The following is a 17,110-nucleotide window of genomic DNA, read 5'->3' as shown; positions in this document are numbered from 1 at the left end:
TAGATATGTTGTTTTGGAAGAAACATGAAATGATATTTACATTGCATGAGAAAAATATTTCTAAATCTAAATGCCCATCAGGTCTGTCTCATAGGGTTCCTGTCAGATGAAAAAAAACTAAAAAAAGAACTAAAACACTCCAGTCTGACTACCATGCATTTTTTAAGAATTCCTTGTTGGTTTCCAGCAGATCTAATGGGCTCCAGAGTCATGAAACTTGCACAGTTTCTAAAGGGCGATGAAAACCCTCAGTTTAAAGTGAAAACAACTTTAATCAAAATGAAACTAAAATAAGTAAAACTTCTTCTGAGGTTTTTTGACAGTGAAATACGTCCTATTGACAGTGAACCGAAAAATGTGGCGAAGATTCTGAAATATTCTCACCTAAACATTTGCGTCTTTCATTCGGATCACAGTATATAATAATATATACCTTTGGAGGATTTTTTTTTCAATGAACTACCTTACATTCTTGACATGCCCACACGGTTTTAGGATTAGCATTAGCATTTAGCTCAAAGCGCTGCCATGCCTAAGCCTCACAGAGCTGCGAGCGTGGCTGTGGACTCTCAGTCTTGTTTTCACAATGCAGCAGTGACAGAAAATGTCACGATGCTGATCTCTGGCTTGTTGGCCTGTAGCCACAGCTATAATCACTGCCAAGCACTGTCAAGCAGGGGGTTTAGCTGCTGTGGTCCAAAGCCTTTTTGGAACAATCAATATTCATCAAATCAATTTATGAATTAGTTTCAGTGAAAAAAAGCATCACAACTGCTGCTCGTTTCCACGGACAAAGTGTGAAAATATTTAAATTAGAGCTGATGTAACACTTTTAAAATGAAAAATTCAGCAGGGATATATCTGAACCCTTCAGCTGGATCAGGCACAGCCGTGGATCTCTTCATGCTCCCCCTGCAGCAGCTGCACCTCAGCTTGACTGGGATTGTGACTGGTGACCAGTAGACTTATTCATGCATCAGTCATCAGGTGCTTTTTGAGATGGCACCTTTGTAAATATTAAATAGGATGGACGCAGTGGATGGATGCAGCATTGAATATAATTATTCCAACAAGGTAATTTTCTAAGCACCATTGTTGTGTTGCAATTTGCCAACAACAAGCTGCTCACAACATGGAAAGACAAGAAAATAAATTAACAGTGAAGGAGGAAAATAAAATCAATTCTACTTAATGCACAGCAATTACATTAAATTAACTTCCTTATTCAACAGTTAAAGATGTAGGCTAGTAGTGCCACTTGCAGTGCTCTGACACCACTAAATTGCTGCCACATTAATTTACAGTGGCAAGAAAAAGTGTGTGAACCCTCTGGAATGACCTGGTTTTCTGCATTAATTGGTCGTAAAATGTAATATGACCTTCATCTAAGTGTAGACAAACACAATGTGTGCTTAAGCTAATAACACACAAACACTAATAACACTAATTTTGTACCATTCTTCCTGCAGAATTACTTCAGCTCAGACATATTCTTAGGAGTGGCTCTCTGACTCATTCCACAGCATCTCTACTGGATTAAGGTCTGGGCTCTGACTCCAAAAGATTTAATTCAATATTTAAGGTCATCGTCCTGCTGTATCGCCCAGCGTCTACTGAGCTTCAGGAGGTGGACAGCCACCCCGACATCAGATAACTTGATAAACTTGGGAATTCATTTTCCCCTTGATGATGTTGAGCCATCCAGACCCAGAGGCAGAAAATCATCACGCTCCCTCCACCGTACTTCACTGTCAGGATGTTTTCATGTTTGTATGCAGTGCCCTTTTTTATACCATATGTGGTGCTGCATGTTCTTCCCCAAGCCTCAGTCTCATCAGTCCGAAAAACTATTTTCCCGGTGTTGTTGTGGAGTGTGAAGGTGCTCTTTATAAACTCCTGCTGTTTATGTGATGTATTTTTTTTTTTTGTGGACAGAAGCAGCGTCCTCCCTAATGTCCCGCCATGGACACTAAACTCCATATGTATGGTAGACTTGAGAACAGAGATGTTAACCAGCGTCAGCCGTTACTCCAGGCTTCTTCTACTGATCATTCCGCGTTGAACCTTTTAAGTCATCTTAGCTGGACGTCCACTTCTAGGGAGAGCAGCCACAGAACTAAATCATCCCCATTTATAGACAGTTTGTCTGACTGTGGCCTGATGAATATCTAAATTCTTTGAAATCACTCTGTAACCCTTTCATCTTTATGCAAATCAGCAATGCTTGATCCTAAGTCTTCTGAGATCTCTCTTTCACATCATCAGATGCTCCGTGTGAGCAGCAGACTCAAAATGTTTTAAACCCCCAGTCTTGTCTCATTGACTGGACTCCAGGTTTGATAACTCCCGACTTCAGTTAGCTTTTGTGCATGTCATTAGCCGAGGGGTTCAGACACGTTTTCCAGCCCGAACTGTGAATATTTCAATGATGTTTTCAGTATGAAGAACAATAAGAGCAATACAAAGAGTTTAAAGTTTGACCTACATACTTTGTTTTATTGCGAGAAGTGCTGTTGAATTTATCAGAAAACGCTAAAGGTTGGAGCACAAAAAGGACAAAACTTTCCGACTGTCAGACTTCTTTACTTTGTCAGACGGCAGAAGAAATAAAGATTGCTGGGGAGAAAATTATTTTCGACGAGGGCAGAGGAAAATGTTTTTTTTCTTAACGGTTGAAAAATAAAACTATTGGGATTTTATCAGGAACATATCATATGTACATGACTAATTATGTACCTTTTTCAATTTATTGTTAAATGTAAATATCAGAGCTTGATGAAATGTTAGAGGATTAATAAAGTCCGTAAGATGCATTCTCTGTGCACCATGGATATCTACACCACATTTCATGATAATCCATCCAATAGCTGTTGAGATACTTGAGTCTGGATTAAAGCAGCAGACCAACATTACCATCCATGGATGCACACTGGCTAATTAGTAGTTTATATTTTAATTAGACTCTAAACACTTTAAATAAATACATTTTCAATGGGTAAAAGTTAGTCATTTACTTAGCAATGGTTTTTCCAGGACATGTCAAGATATATTTTTTTAAATAATCAAACTCTCACCCTGCTGTTTTCAGAAAGCTTGTTTCTGCTTCTTGTCTGTTCCCACACAAGCGCACGCATGCACGCACACACGCACGCACGCACGCACGCATGCACACACAAACACACATACACTAACATCCACAGTGGCTCAGGTTTTTAACTCTGTAAGTTAGAGAAACAAAGCCCGGGCCTGATAAGAAAAGTCTTGACAAAAACAGCCAGGCAGGCACCTCGACACCCTGCTCCGCTGCGGTTGATGAGGGTGACACACGTGGAGTGGAGGGTTTACCTGGTTGTTTGAAAAGGTGTTCAGACTTTCTTTCTTTTATTCTCTCACAGAGAAACAGTGCAGGGGGATACACGTCAGGCAAAAAAAAGAAAAGAAAAAAAAGCCTCTTTAGCATTTGTATTTTGAACATTTCCCCTGTTTGGGGAATGAAGGATTAGAAATGCATCTTCCTGGAAAGCTGTAGGGAGGCGAGGATATGTTACTAGTTTGTTGAAAGGAGTTCAGGGGGGTGTTATAGACAAGACCCCTGAGTGTAATTAAAATATACTCTGCTGTGTTGGGCTGGCAAAGCTTTGTGTCCACACCTCTGAGTATTTTTAGCCTTGCTAGTGCTGTGGTGCCATGTTGGTTTGTCCAACCCTTTGATCTAAAGTGAATATCTGGGAAATCTCAGGATATTAAATAAATGAATGAATATGGTCCTAAATGAAAGACTTTCAGTAAATCTGGTCTAGATGTTTTTTTTTTTTATCTTAACAGACTTTTGGAAAATATAGTTAAATTCATTGTCCATAAATTAATTTTAGCTAACATGTTGTTAGCATATGAGCATAAATTCCTGTTATTTACACTGAAATAGTAAAAAGAAAAATGTTTAAGATGTCAGCAGGAAGCAGACAAACTGAACACAAAGTGAAAAGGTTGAAAAGTAAAAAAAAAAAAAAAATTCCCTGTTCTTTCTGCGTTCGAAGCTTAACCTCTCTAAAACACAATAGTTGCTAACATGCCTCTTAACATGGCTCCAGCTTGCTAGCATGCCAGTGTTAGCATGTTAGCAATCTACCGTGTTGTTGGTGTAGCTACAGACAAAATCACTCACTTGTTTACTTCCTCCCTTCATCTTATATACTGTGATAGACAGTTAATACTTTATCATGAGCAGTAAATTGACATTTCAAACACTTGAATCATTGTCAATTTGCATCATTATTTAGAGTTGAACAACTGTAATTTTTACATCTATAAAATGCAAAAATGTGAGACTGTTAGGGGAAAGTCGTGTGCATGCCGCTGACTTGTCTTCCGTTGTGGGAGTTTCTGAGGGCATTATAAAGAGCATAAATGTCATGCTTGAATTTGGAAACTTAAATAAAATGGCAGATGGTAAATATAGTGCACTATATATTCGATATTAAAGAAGGAGTGATTGCAGAGACAGCCTTAATTTTGATCTCTTTCAGGAACTACGCAACAACTCTCCCCCTCCACCCCCTCTGTTATTCCTCCACAATCTGACCTTTAATACAACAACATTGTGTTTGCTGGAGAAAATGGTCACTTCCTGCTGTTTTACTGTGTTTCCTTATACCTCCCGCATCAGTTGCTCCACACTGGCTGAGTGACAGCGAGATGAATAGTGACAATGCACTTTTGTACGACTTTCATCTTTATTAGAGGCTGTTCATGCAACAAACAACAGTGTCAAACCAAAGTGATGCTATCGCAGCTGAAGCACAGATTTCTCATTTTCTTTTAAGACAGGAGCCAGGTTGTCTGGAACATGTTGATTTGTTGTGATATGCAAACACAGCCACTGGGCTTTAATATGACAACAGCCCTGTGACTCACACACACACACACACACACACACACACACACACACACACACCTTCTGCAAATTAGAAAACTTTCAAAGTTCAAAGCACAACATTTTGTCATCAAGCACTTGGCGGTGGATGCGTGGAGGTCTTAGTCAGGATGCATGCAGCTAATCTCACTTAAGAAGTCTTCCTCATTTCCTTGTTTATGAACATGCTGATGAATAATGTGGTGTGAAATGTCAAGCTCTTAGCTTCAATGGCTGTCTTTTAAAAGGACTGCAAGGATGCTGTGAGTAGGAAGACAGATTTATCCCTGTCAAGAGGAACAGTGTTATTTCCTCATGTTTACACAGTTTGTTCTTTAAATCTAGCAAAAGCACCCATTTAATGAATAGTTTAACTTTGTGTTTATCCTTGAGCCTTAAAATCTTATTTCTGTCAAAAAGTGAGATTATTTTCAAACAGTGATCATATTTAATAAAAGAGATTACTGGTTTCACAATAATGGCATCTGAAACAAGAAAACTACTCAGTCATGTTGGTTTGAAATAAACAAAACATCATCTAATCCTGAAGGCGGAGAGAGATGAAGACATGTTAATATAATTAAAACATATAGCTCTAATTAAAAAAACAGGAGCAAATTAAAGGAAGAGGATCGTGCTGCTGTTTGGGTTTTTGTTGTTGCATTGTTGTGATTGCTAAAGAGCAGGTGTGTTGTCATTGAGCTTATTGTAACAGTAGTTATGTAACTGCTGAGAAATAAAGGTCACATGAAGGTGTGATGAGTTGATTGATGATTAGTTAAAGCTGAAACATCTGTTGAACATCATTATCAGTGTAATCTTTTCACGACATGACGCTGATGCATATTAGTGTAGAAAATGTTGATTTTTTGTCGAGTTGAGTTGTAGTTTATTTTTTTTCTTTGCCTCCTGCTCTTGAAACAACAGCAGGTAGACACAGTGTTAGGTTTATACCAGACATGTTCAGCAGTGAGTAAAGTTGTTCAGTGTTTATTTAGTTGTTTTAAATTGATTTCTAATTTTAGCCACTTTAAGCAGTTTTTTTCCGAAGGCCATCTGTATCTGCTTGACTACCATGGTGCTTTTGGTCTGATCACAGCTCCCGCTCCTGTTGCATCAGTTTTCTTTTTCTTGTTCCATTCCTCAGGGTTGAAAATGTCAAGAGTAAAGCTGCCTTTACCCTTGTTTGCAATCTCTTTTCATGCATATTTCTTCTACCAGAGTCCTCTTATTATATGTCCTCTCTTATGTTTCCTGTCCACCGGCAGTAGACTTTTTCTCCTGCTTCAGTTTAGTTTTCATTTTGTGGTTGTAGGGCTACTTGTTCATTTCATACCATTAATCAGATACTACAGATTTATTATGCAAACTTAAGAAATGAAAATAACTGACCTTAGCGTTTACATTTTATCACTAAAAAAAGCAAAAAAGAGGAAATAAAAAGTGGAGAAGCAGTAGGTTAAATCCTTGTGTTTGATTGGCTGTTGCAAACCACTTCAGTGGAAGTTTGAGTGACAAATAGGCTAAGTCACATGCTTCATGTACATCATGATTTATTAACTACTTTTTTTGTTTTTATTTATTTATTTACACAACTTTTCCACCTCAACCAATTTTTCTTTCCTTCAAATTTTCACAAAATTTTTTTAATGCACAAATATGAAATGCTACTAAAAGAAATGGATGTAAACACACTTTTTGTTAGACTCCTCCCTCACTTTCCTGTTACCTTTGCACCTGACAGGATGGGACATATGACACCTTTGGTGGTATTGGTGACATGTGGTTCCAGTTGTCTAAGAGATCTTGTTCTGGTCACTCCAGATCCCTTTCAGCCTGGACGGCTCCTGTTTTCTGCAGCAGCTGTTGCACAGTTGACCTGTTGAGGCTTCTCTTTTCCCTGTTTTGACCTTTTCTTACCACAGAACTTTTTTCTTTTTTTTTCCAGGACTGCCAAGGTTTGAACTTGCATTTTTCCACTGCAGGTAGATTTGCTTATAATCTTTTGATAAGTGAATGACGTCTAACCAGCTGGCCTGCAACCCAAACATTTTTATTCCAGCAAACTATACCATAACAGCGCACCGCAGAGGAGCTGTTAGTGATGATAATAAAGCATTACAGGAACATAAAACACTGAATATAAAAAAAAAAGTTGTTCTAAAGGCTAATTTGCCTTTAATCACCTCAGGCTCATTCCGGCTTTGCAATTTAACACTGTGGATGCGGGAGGGGGGAGGGGTTACCGGTTTTTCATTGCTCCTCTGCCGGTGTGATTAAAATGGGTGGATGTGGCATCATCCCACACCATCTTAATTACCTTTACTGAAATGGCATAACCCATAATTACAATTACAGGCTTGCAGGGTTGCTGATCGCACAGTTGATTACCCAGAAACTCTGCTATTAATGCTGCTCTCCCACAGGATCCAAATCCTCAATGACAATAGCACTCATTTTATAAATTAAGTAAAAATATTGTTATTCCATGAAGGTACAGCACATTTCGCATTCTGATAGCTTCCTTTAAACTTTTCTCAAACATTAGAAAAGATACACAACTAATACATTTAAGGAACAAATACGTCCTTTTCTCCTCTCACGCTCCCCACAGCAGAAATTACCCAAAATAAGCCTCACTGATGTTAATGCCTGGTGCTACAAAGGATGAGAAGCAGCCAATAAGAACAGTGACAGAAGCTGCTTGCTCACTGTAAACATTTACCATGACTGTAAGCACAGATTCTGACGGATGAATGTCTGAGCTATTCACCAAATCCTCTACTCTGCAATTTCCCCCCTGACATCTATCTTAAGCTGCAGTCAGATTCAATCTCCACTGACACCCGATACAATGGCTCAGACAAAGAGAGGGAGAGACAAACAGGGTGTGTGTGTGTGTGTGTGTGTGTGTGTGTGTGTGTGTGTGTGTGTGTGTGTGTGTGTGTGTGTGTGTGTGTGTGTGTGAGTGTGTGTGAGTGTGTGAGTGTGTGTGTGTGCGTGCTGGCGTTTTCATTAAGCATTAATGCTCACAGGACTGAGAACTCAGCTTGGACTCATTCAATTTGAGTCCTCTAACACTGTTCAGCGTGAGGGAAGGTGTTGCACACACAGGAGCTGGGAGCAGTGTTTACTGAGCCATCTGCACTTCACAGGCAGGCAGAGGAGTCTTTCATCCCTCCCCCCCTTTTGTTACATTACTATTTCATGTCGAACTTGAACATTAACCTTGAGAGCTGTCTTCATGCAAGAAACAAACAAAATTCACTCTTGCATTTCCACGACATTCCAGGTCTAGCTGCTAATGTCTTTTCAGAAACAACACAGATTTGTGAGTACAAAGGCGAGAATTTTGACGGCCAGCTCTCATGCCTTTTGGTGCTTTCAGGATTCACCGAACTGACACTACATGTGCACAGAGTGAAAGATATACGTGTATTTGTAGATGTAGATACGGTCTAATGAAGACAAGACATCAGTTATAATTTGGAGTGTTTTTAAAAATGAAAAATATATATAATGAACCAAATCGACTCTGAAAATCCTGACTCAGTCCTATACAACAACTGAAATGAAACTTCTGGCCCAACATGTGCCTGGATCCTCGGCCTGAATCTGGCCCATAGACGTCCACATCTGGCCAGAATCTGGCTGTTATCCTCTGATACTGTCTGAGAGCCAGACGATTTTCTGTTGTGTGCGCCAGAATTGGCCCAGATGTGGAAGTAGCATCTTACAATAATGCTGTATATGAGCCAGATTTAAGCCGAGCAAGCGGTCGTATACTGGGAAGAAAAAGAAGAATGCGAATGGAGGTGTGGATTTGTTTTGCTAGGTTCTTTTCTTCTCTTTTCTCTATTATTAGATTACTCATTTAATAAATAAAATGCCAGATAACAGTAAAAAACAACAAATCACAATTTCCCAGAGCCTGAGGTGACATCAAATTTCAGTCTAAACAGTCTAACAGTCTAAAATCCAAAGATGTGTTGACAGATAAAATGTTGACAATTCATTTTCTGTTGATTAACCAATCAATTAATGATTATACATTATTTCAGCACTACTTTTACATTTGTTAATTCAGAATAACTTCCCTCCAGAATGACTTCTCTACAGAGTTCATGCACATTCACTGGGACAGATGCAGTAACACACTCACCTGTCCTTGCCAGTCTCCTTCTTGAAGAGCTCGTCAAACTGCAGCATCTTCTGCCAGGAGATGATGTAGACTTTGAGTTTGGGCAACACCTGGTTCATCAGCCTCAGGTTGTTGTACACCAGGCCCTTCCCGTCACGCCTCATGTAGCTGCTGGGGCCCCAGAAGATGAACACGGTGTCCTGGCTAGCGTTGAGCAGCTCGTGGCGGCTCCGCAGGACCCTCTGCATGCTGGAGTGAGCAATGACACGCAGGGATGTGCGGCGGCCCACGTCACGTGCGTAACCCCTGGCGGTGGGGGCGTCGTTCATGCGGATGACGCACTCGGCCCGGTCGATCTCTTCACCCCGACCGCCTCCGATGAGGTGACCTGAGCTGGTCACCAGGGCGCAGGTCTGGCAGTGCATCCTCAGAGGCTGATTGATGGAGACAGGAGAGGAAAAACAGGAATGAGGTAAACAGAGAAAAAAATAAGTACTTTCTCTTACAAATATCTACCGTGCATCCAAATATTTGGCCTCCTCCTCCCTTGGCAGCACTGCCAGCAGAATGTTTATGTTAGTTTTGCACCGTATTTATAATAAAATCTACAAACTTTTTTTCAGAAGTCAAAATGCTCTGAAAGTCCTGCTTTGTACGGGATATGCAAAGCAGACAGAAATGCACACCTAAGGGAACTTTGGTAAAAAGCTTCACTCCGTGTTTGAGGCAGAAAATGCTTTGTTGACAAATAGGGAGCGACAGAGCCGCCTGGGTATGTGTAGTAGCTTGTCATATTGCTTTGCGATTGGTAGGAACCCTGGGGTGTTACAAAGGCTTCACCTTAAATCTTTCTCCCACTTACACACAACAGAGGAGTGTGTGCTTACCTCAAACACTATTGCTGTGATGCACAGAATTCATGTGGAATTCTTCTTATGTGTGTGTGTATGTATATATATATATATATATATATATATATCTATATATATACAGTGCATCCCGAAAGTATTCACACCCCTTCACTTTCCCCACATTTTGTTATGTTACAGCCTTATTCCAAAATGGATTAAATTCCTTTTTTTCTCATCAATCTATGCACAATACCCCATAATGACAAAGCAAAAAGGTTTTTTAGAAATTCTTGCAAATTTATTAAAAATAAAAAACTGAAATATCGCATGTACATAAGTATTCACACCCTTTGCTATGACACTCAAAAGTGAGCTTAGGTGCATCCTGTTTCCACTGATCATCCTTGAGATGTTTCTACAACTTGATTGGAGTCCACCTGTAGTAAATTCATTTGATTGGACATGATTTGGGAAGGCACACACCTGTCTATATAAGGTCCAACTGTTGACAGTGCATGTCAGAGCAGAAACTGAGCCATGAAGTCAAAGGAATTGTCTGTAGACCTCCGAGACAGGATTGTATCGAGGCACAGATCTGGGGAAGGGTACAAAAACATTTCTGCAGCATTGATGGTACCGAAGAGCACAATGGTCTCCATCATTCGTAAATGGAAGAAGTTTGGAACAACCAGGACTCTTCCTAGAGCTGGCCGCCCAGCCAAACTGAGCAATCGGGGGAGAAGGGCCTTGGTCAGGGAGGTGACCCAGTGGTCACTCTGACAGAGCTCCAGCGTTCCTCTGTGGAGATGGGAGAACCTTCCGGAAGGACAACCATCTCTGCAGCACTCCACCAACAACATCATGCTGTGGGGATGTTTTTCAGCGGCATTAACTGGGAGATTAGTCAGGATCGAGGGAAAGATGAACCGAGCAAAGTACAGAGAGATCCTTGATGAAAATCTGCTCCAGAGCGCTCAGGACCTCAGACTCGGGTGAAGGTTTACCTTACAACAGGACAACAACCCTAAGCACACAGCCAAGACAACGAAAGAGGGGCTTCGGGACAAGTCTGTGAATGTCCTTGAGTGGCCCAGTCAGAGCCCAGACTTGAACCTGATTGAACATCTCTGGAAAGACCTGAAAATAGCTGTTCAGCGACGCTCCCCATCTAACCTGACAGAGCTTTAGAGGATCTGCAGAGAAGAATGGGAGAAATACCCCAAATACAGGTGTGCCAAGCTTGTAGCTTCATACCCAGGAAAATTTAAGGCTGTAATCGCTGCCAAAGGTGCCTCAACAAAGTACTGAGTAAAGGGTGGGAATACTTATGTACATGCGATATTTCAGTTTTTTTATTTTTAATAAATTTGCAAAAATTTCTAAAAAACCTTTTTCGCTTTGTCATTATGGGGTATTGTGTGTAGATTGATGAGAAAAAAAATGGAATTTAATCCATTTTGGAATAAGGCTGTAACATAACAAAATGTGGGGAAAGTGAAGGGGTGTGAATACTTTCTGGATGCATTGTGTATATATATGTATATATATATATATATATTAATAGAGAGAGAGAGACATACTGTACAATACACGGAGCACTTTATTAGGAACACCTTACTAAAACTGCGTAGTTCCTCCCTTTGCTCTCAAACTGCTTCAGTTCTTCGTGGCCTTGTGTTGGAAACATTCCTTCCTTTCCTTTCTGCTCCATGTTGACATGTTGACATCACATCATTTCTGCAGATTTGTCAGCTGCACATTCATGCTGCCAATCTCCTGTTCTCTCCACACAGGGATGCAAATGGTAGGCAACAATACTGAGACAGCCAGGCTGTGGCATTCAAACCATGATGGATTGGTATTAAGGATCAAGTGACGTGGAGACATGGTCCTCTGCTGTTGTCTGAAGGTTGAATGTGTTGTTCATTCTGAGATGTTTTTTCTGCACACCACATTGGTAATGAGTGGTTATCTTAGTTACTGTAGCTGGTCTGCCAGCTCCAACATGTCTGACCGTTCAAAGTGTTTCAAGCCGCACCATGTTGGCACCAATCTGACTAAAAACTCTATCAACTGAAAGAGATCAGTAGTTTCAGGCCACGGTCAGAGTCACTGAATCACACATTTTCCTCATTCTGATGTTTGATGTGAACATTAACGAAAGCTCCTGACCTGATTTTATTAGTAGGAAATGAATACTGATAATAACACAACACTGTATGTATGATGAATCAAAATTTTTGTTTTCCTAACCGATAGAACAAACTTGTTATCATACTGGTGATTAAAAATTAATCATGAGACAATCACTGCCACAAAAATGAATGATGAAAAACTTTAGATAATTAATTAATTAATCATTTATGTCCATTTTTAAGCAAAAATGCCAAAAGTCAAATGGTTCCACCGCACTTTTGTCTTCTATAGTAAATTGAATATTTTTGAGTTTGTTGGAAAAAACAAACAATTTGAATATGTATGTATGTTGAATATACTTGGACTCTGACGTTTTATAGACCAAATCGATTAAATGTGAAAATAACTAAGAGATTAATCAATGAGGAAAATAACAGTTAGTTTGAGCTGTAGATCTGAGCAGTTGAGTCATATTTGCATCAAGAACTTCACCACACGTTTCCTTGGCCTGTTCCAGCAAATGCAACATGGGATTTTATAGTATTTTGTCTATTTTCAATGACATGTGTGGCTGTTGTTATTGTTGTTAAAGATTCGGCTACAACTTGAGACGACATCGGAGGTCGCCCATTTGTACATGTCTGCTGTGGTCCATTAAGCGAGTGGCCTCTTTTTCTTTACAGCATGCTCGTTTGAGGTTGTGCATGCACATAAATCATTAACATAGACCTATTTGTGTACGTTAAGCTGGCTCTGCATGTTGGTGGTGTGTGTGTGTGTGTGAGGCTGCTGCACATGTACTTTGTATGTGTGCATGTGGGTGGGGCCCGGGATTTTCTTCGCTTCCACATAGACATGCATACCATGCAAGTGGAGAGCCTTTTAATGTGCCCTGAAATATCTCCCCAGAGGAAATATGGTGGTTATTTACATTCTTACAGCCGTTACAAATTTACATTTTCGTGGCATTAACAAGAACAAATGATTGTAGCTGGATGTGTGTGAGGGTGGGGGTGTCATTATCATCCTCAACTGCCGACTTTGACTTAGTGGCAGATTACCAAGCAGAACAGGCTCATCTGGTTAACGAGACTTCAAGGATCAAGAAGAAAGGGAGATGGATGAATAAGAGGTGGGAAAGAAAAGGAGACAGAGATAAGAAAAGAGCGAGTGAGAAGTGTTAAAAATAAGGGGAAAAAAAAAGGATGGCGAAAGAGAGATATGGAGGCAGTAAGAGCCACACCGGTGCCAAAGTGTTTGATGAAATGTTGAGCTAATGAGGTCCTGGCGGTCTACAACATCACCACTAGCAGCAGCAGCAGCAGCAGCAGCAGCAGCATCCATTCCTCCCATCTCCCCCTGCCCTTCCCTCTCCCACCTGGCAGCGCCTTGACAGCCAATCTGGCTATAGAGCTACGGCACCAGTGGAGCAGGTCAGAAATCCCATTTTCACCCAGGGGCTTTTAAGTGGCTGCGCAGACCCTATTCTCTCTTCCTCTGTCTCACGGAGAATTTAAGTGGGCCTTGCTTGGCCAGAATTGGCCTCTTCAGGGAGCTCGGTCAGGCTATTACCGAGAAATAGGCTGGATGGTCCGGACAAGGCTCTCCATTTCAGCCGGAATTACGTGACCCATCCAATATGGTGGCTTGAGCTGAGGCGATGGAGTCGAGGTAAACTGTATTGTACCTCAGAAGTGGCCGTTTCCTGACTCCCTAAATACTGAAAATTTATCCTTCGACAAAAACCACTGAGCAGAGCACCAGTGGAAAATTGTTCTCTGCTCAGTGATTCATACAATAAATGGTTCATAATTTAAGACACATCTATCATTTATGTATTTTAAATTACTGGCTTTGTTCTTCCAAACTAGAAAAAAAAATACCTTTGATCATAATTAAAAGATTCACCACGTCTAAACTGTGAGCGTTAAGTTAAAAAAAAAAGAAGAATTGTATTCCATTAGTGTCTAGTTACAACACCTGATCAAAGCTGCGATCAGTAATGCAGTGATTTCTCTAACTAAATAATGTATTGTGATAACTGTTTGGCTTTTTTGCCTTACTGGAGATGTAAAAATAGATGTATGACAGAGGAAAAATTGCAGTTTTCAGGACATGTTTCCATTGTTGAATTCACAATCATGCAACATGAGTCCATGTTTCTTCCACACACTGAGTGATGTCTGGTTGGAGATGGATTTAGAAGCAGGAGACAGGCGCAAACAGCACAATTTGTTGTGGCGTGCAACAAATCCTGTGATTCTTTAGGGAGTGAAAGGTAGCTTTATTTACTCAATGCTACTTTGCAGTTGTGTCTGTTCACGGCTGCCCTAAATAAGATACCATGGTGAACATTATGTATAGATGTTAGCGTGTGTATGTGTGTACATATCAGTGCTTAATATTGTACTTTTTTCTTCTTTACATTGAAACGTACGATAAAATGAGAAAATACCTCATATTAGTAAAGATTAAATCAGTGGTTTCCAACTTTTTTTTGGCTGATCATCTTTTACAAAAAAACAATGTTAAGTTGGGCCCTTTGTCATGTAGGATGTCAACACTTTTATCAAAGACAGATTTCCCCTCTAAACTTCTCAGATGGTTTCATTTAAATAATTCGTTCAGGGCTGAAGAGGTTAAATTAACCAATATTTCACAGAAAAAGGTAAATATTGGGGGTAAAGTCTAAAACAGGAATAGAACTTTGTGTAGCAGAACGGCTTTCCTTTTGCATTATACATCTCATGAACCCTTTAAAGTGGCCTAACACCCAGATTTAACATCATTGGACTGAAGTACCTGACTCCAACCCTAGAGAATGGGGCATGGTAGAGAACAGGCAAAGCAAAGTTTTAACTTTGAGTTAAACCCTGTGATCATTCCTATATTAAACACTCACTTTCTCATTTTGATCACTTTCATACAGAGCAGTTTAATAAAAGTGCACCATTTTTTTGCACCTAACTGGCTTTAACATGCGCATTATAATTTTCAAACTGAGGCCGATGCAACAAGTGCAACATAGTTGTCAGTCAGACAGTCCATTAACAGTGATTAAATCAGAGCCTATGCATGTAGGGGCTTGACTGTATATATATATGTGTATGTCGGACCATATGTCAACTGTATGTGTAGTGTATATTTGTGTATTTTGTCATGTGAGACACAGGGGCAAGGCAGCGTAGGGCTAGCAATTAGCACTAGCAATTACACTTCCTCAATCAATAAAATCGAACATCTGGTCTATAAAATATCAGAAAATAGTGAAAAATGCCTTTCATAAATTCTCAGAAAATGTCTGAGAAGCTGTGAGAAAGATTCTCATTTTTACATGGAAAATGACTTAAATGATGAATCGATCATCAAAATGGATGCAGATTATTTTCAATCAACCAACTGATTCATTCACTAATTGTTTCACCTCTAAATTCTTGTTCATACTTCATACATCAACAAACACCACGAAGACACCACTGTAAATGTGATTTTCCCAATAAGAATGAGGGATTTCTTTTGAAATTTTTACTCTGTGTTGTTAAACAGTTCCATCCCTGCAGCACTCCACTGATCTGGGCTTTATGCCAAAGTGGCCAGACAGAAGACTCTCCCTAGTGAGGTTCCCTCAAGGACTCTCAGACTGTGAGGAACCAGTTTCTCTGATCTGATGAAACCAAAATTCAACTGTTTAGCCTCAGTCCTCTACATCATGTCTGGTTTCCTCCAGATGTTTCTGCCATCTCCACACTTGATCTCTGGAGCTCAGCCAGAGTGACCATCAGGTTCTTGGTCACCTCTCACACCAAGACCCCTCACCCCTGATTACTAAGTTTGGCAAGGTCGGCAGTTCTAGGAAGAGTCCTGGTTGTTACAAACTTTTTACGTTGAAGAATGGCCACCACTCTCTTGGGAACCTTCATAGGAGAAGAATATTTTGTAGCATTCCTCAGATCTGAGGAATCCTGCCTCTGAGCTCTGCAGGCAGGTCCTTCCTCCTCATGACTTGGTTTCTGCTCTGATAAGCTGTGAATCCTTATATAGACAGGTGTGTGCCTTTTCCAAATCAGGTCCAATCAGCTGAATTCACTCCAGGTGACTCCAACAAGGCGTAGAAACATCTTAAAGATGATCAAGAGAAATGAGAGGAACCTGAGCGAAATTTCAATTCCTCTTTTTTCTTTGCTGGACTGGTTTTCCTGGAGGAACAAGGATTGGGGTTAACCTGTATTGATAAGACGTCACTGTGCTGTCCTGAAGTCTCAAACGCACCATCTGTGAGTTGTGTGGGGCAGTTTGTGGCTCCTTAAACAGACATAATGAGATTCAGGAAAGTCAGAGCTGAGTCAGCGCGTGAAGACGGGCGCCGTGATGATGACTGCAACTTGACTGCAGCAAGACATCTCTGAACTCTGAGGGAATCAGTTTGGTAATTTTCTGTTGGAATCCAACCATCCAAAACCTAAACTGAAAAACCAGACAACGCAGTGGCACGCCATTCATGGGGACGAGAGACCAGAAGGATCCAGGCTTTCGCCGAGGGAACTGCTACCAGCCTGGCAGCGACAGCCCGGCCCACAGACTCGCAGGTGAGCTAACCGCGTTATTGTTTGTCCATTCTTAGAAACAGGCTCCAGCTTTCTTTGTTTCTTTATCCTTTTTCCTTTACTACATACTCCAGGTTAGGACTGGTATTGAAGACCACTTATCCCTAAACTTTACTACTCTGTAACAAAAGCGTCTGAAGACTTATGCCAATGTTTTTTCTTTTTAATAAATTAGCAATTTCTATAATTCAGTTTTCACTCTGCTGTGGTGGTGTATTGAGGGAAAAAATGAATTTTAACGATTTTAGCAAACGGCAGCAAATTGTGAAAAAATTGCAGGGGTCTGAAGACTTTCTGAATGCACTGTGTTTCTATTTGAAATTAGCTCACAGAACAAAACCATTTCTCATTTCATAGTGAGATTCTCAGCCTAAGAGGGATGAGGCGTAACCTTGTCCCACTTGTGGCACACACCAGGAGCTTGTCCTGGTTTCATTAAACCTATCCATCCATCCACAGTGGCCTA

At 40.4% G+C, this 17,110-nt stretch overlaps 1 protein-coding gene across 1 annotated transcript in view; it reads right to left on the bottom strand.

Annotated features, from left to right (window-relative positions):
- st6galnac5a (ST6 (alpha-N-acetyl-neuraminyl-2,3-beta-galactosyl-1,3)-N-acetylgalactosaminide alpha-2,6-sialyltransferase 5a) overlaps nt 1–17,110 on the bottom strand; it is a 51,456-nt gene that overhangs the window by 9,154 nt on the left and 25,192 nt on the right. The window contains exon 3 of the mRNA XM_056391296.1: nt 9,075–9,487. Coding sequence (XP_056247271.1) covers nt 9,075–9,487 — 413 coding nt within the window. The remainder of the gene's footprint in view (nt 1–9,074; nt 9,488–17,110) is intronic.

The sequence above is a fragment of the Seriola aureovittata genome, chromosome 12, assembly GCF_021018895.1.
Source record: "Seriola aureovittata isolate HTS-2021-v1 ecotype China chromosome 12, ASM2101889v1, whole genome shotgun sequence".
Taxonomy (NCBI): Eukaryota; Metazoa; Chordata; class Actinopteri; order Carangiformes; family Carangidae; genus Seriola; species Seriola aureovittata.
The sequence above is the reverse complement of the archived record's forward strand: the minus strand, read 5'-3'. Positions and strand labels throughout refer to the sequence as shown.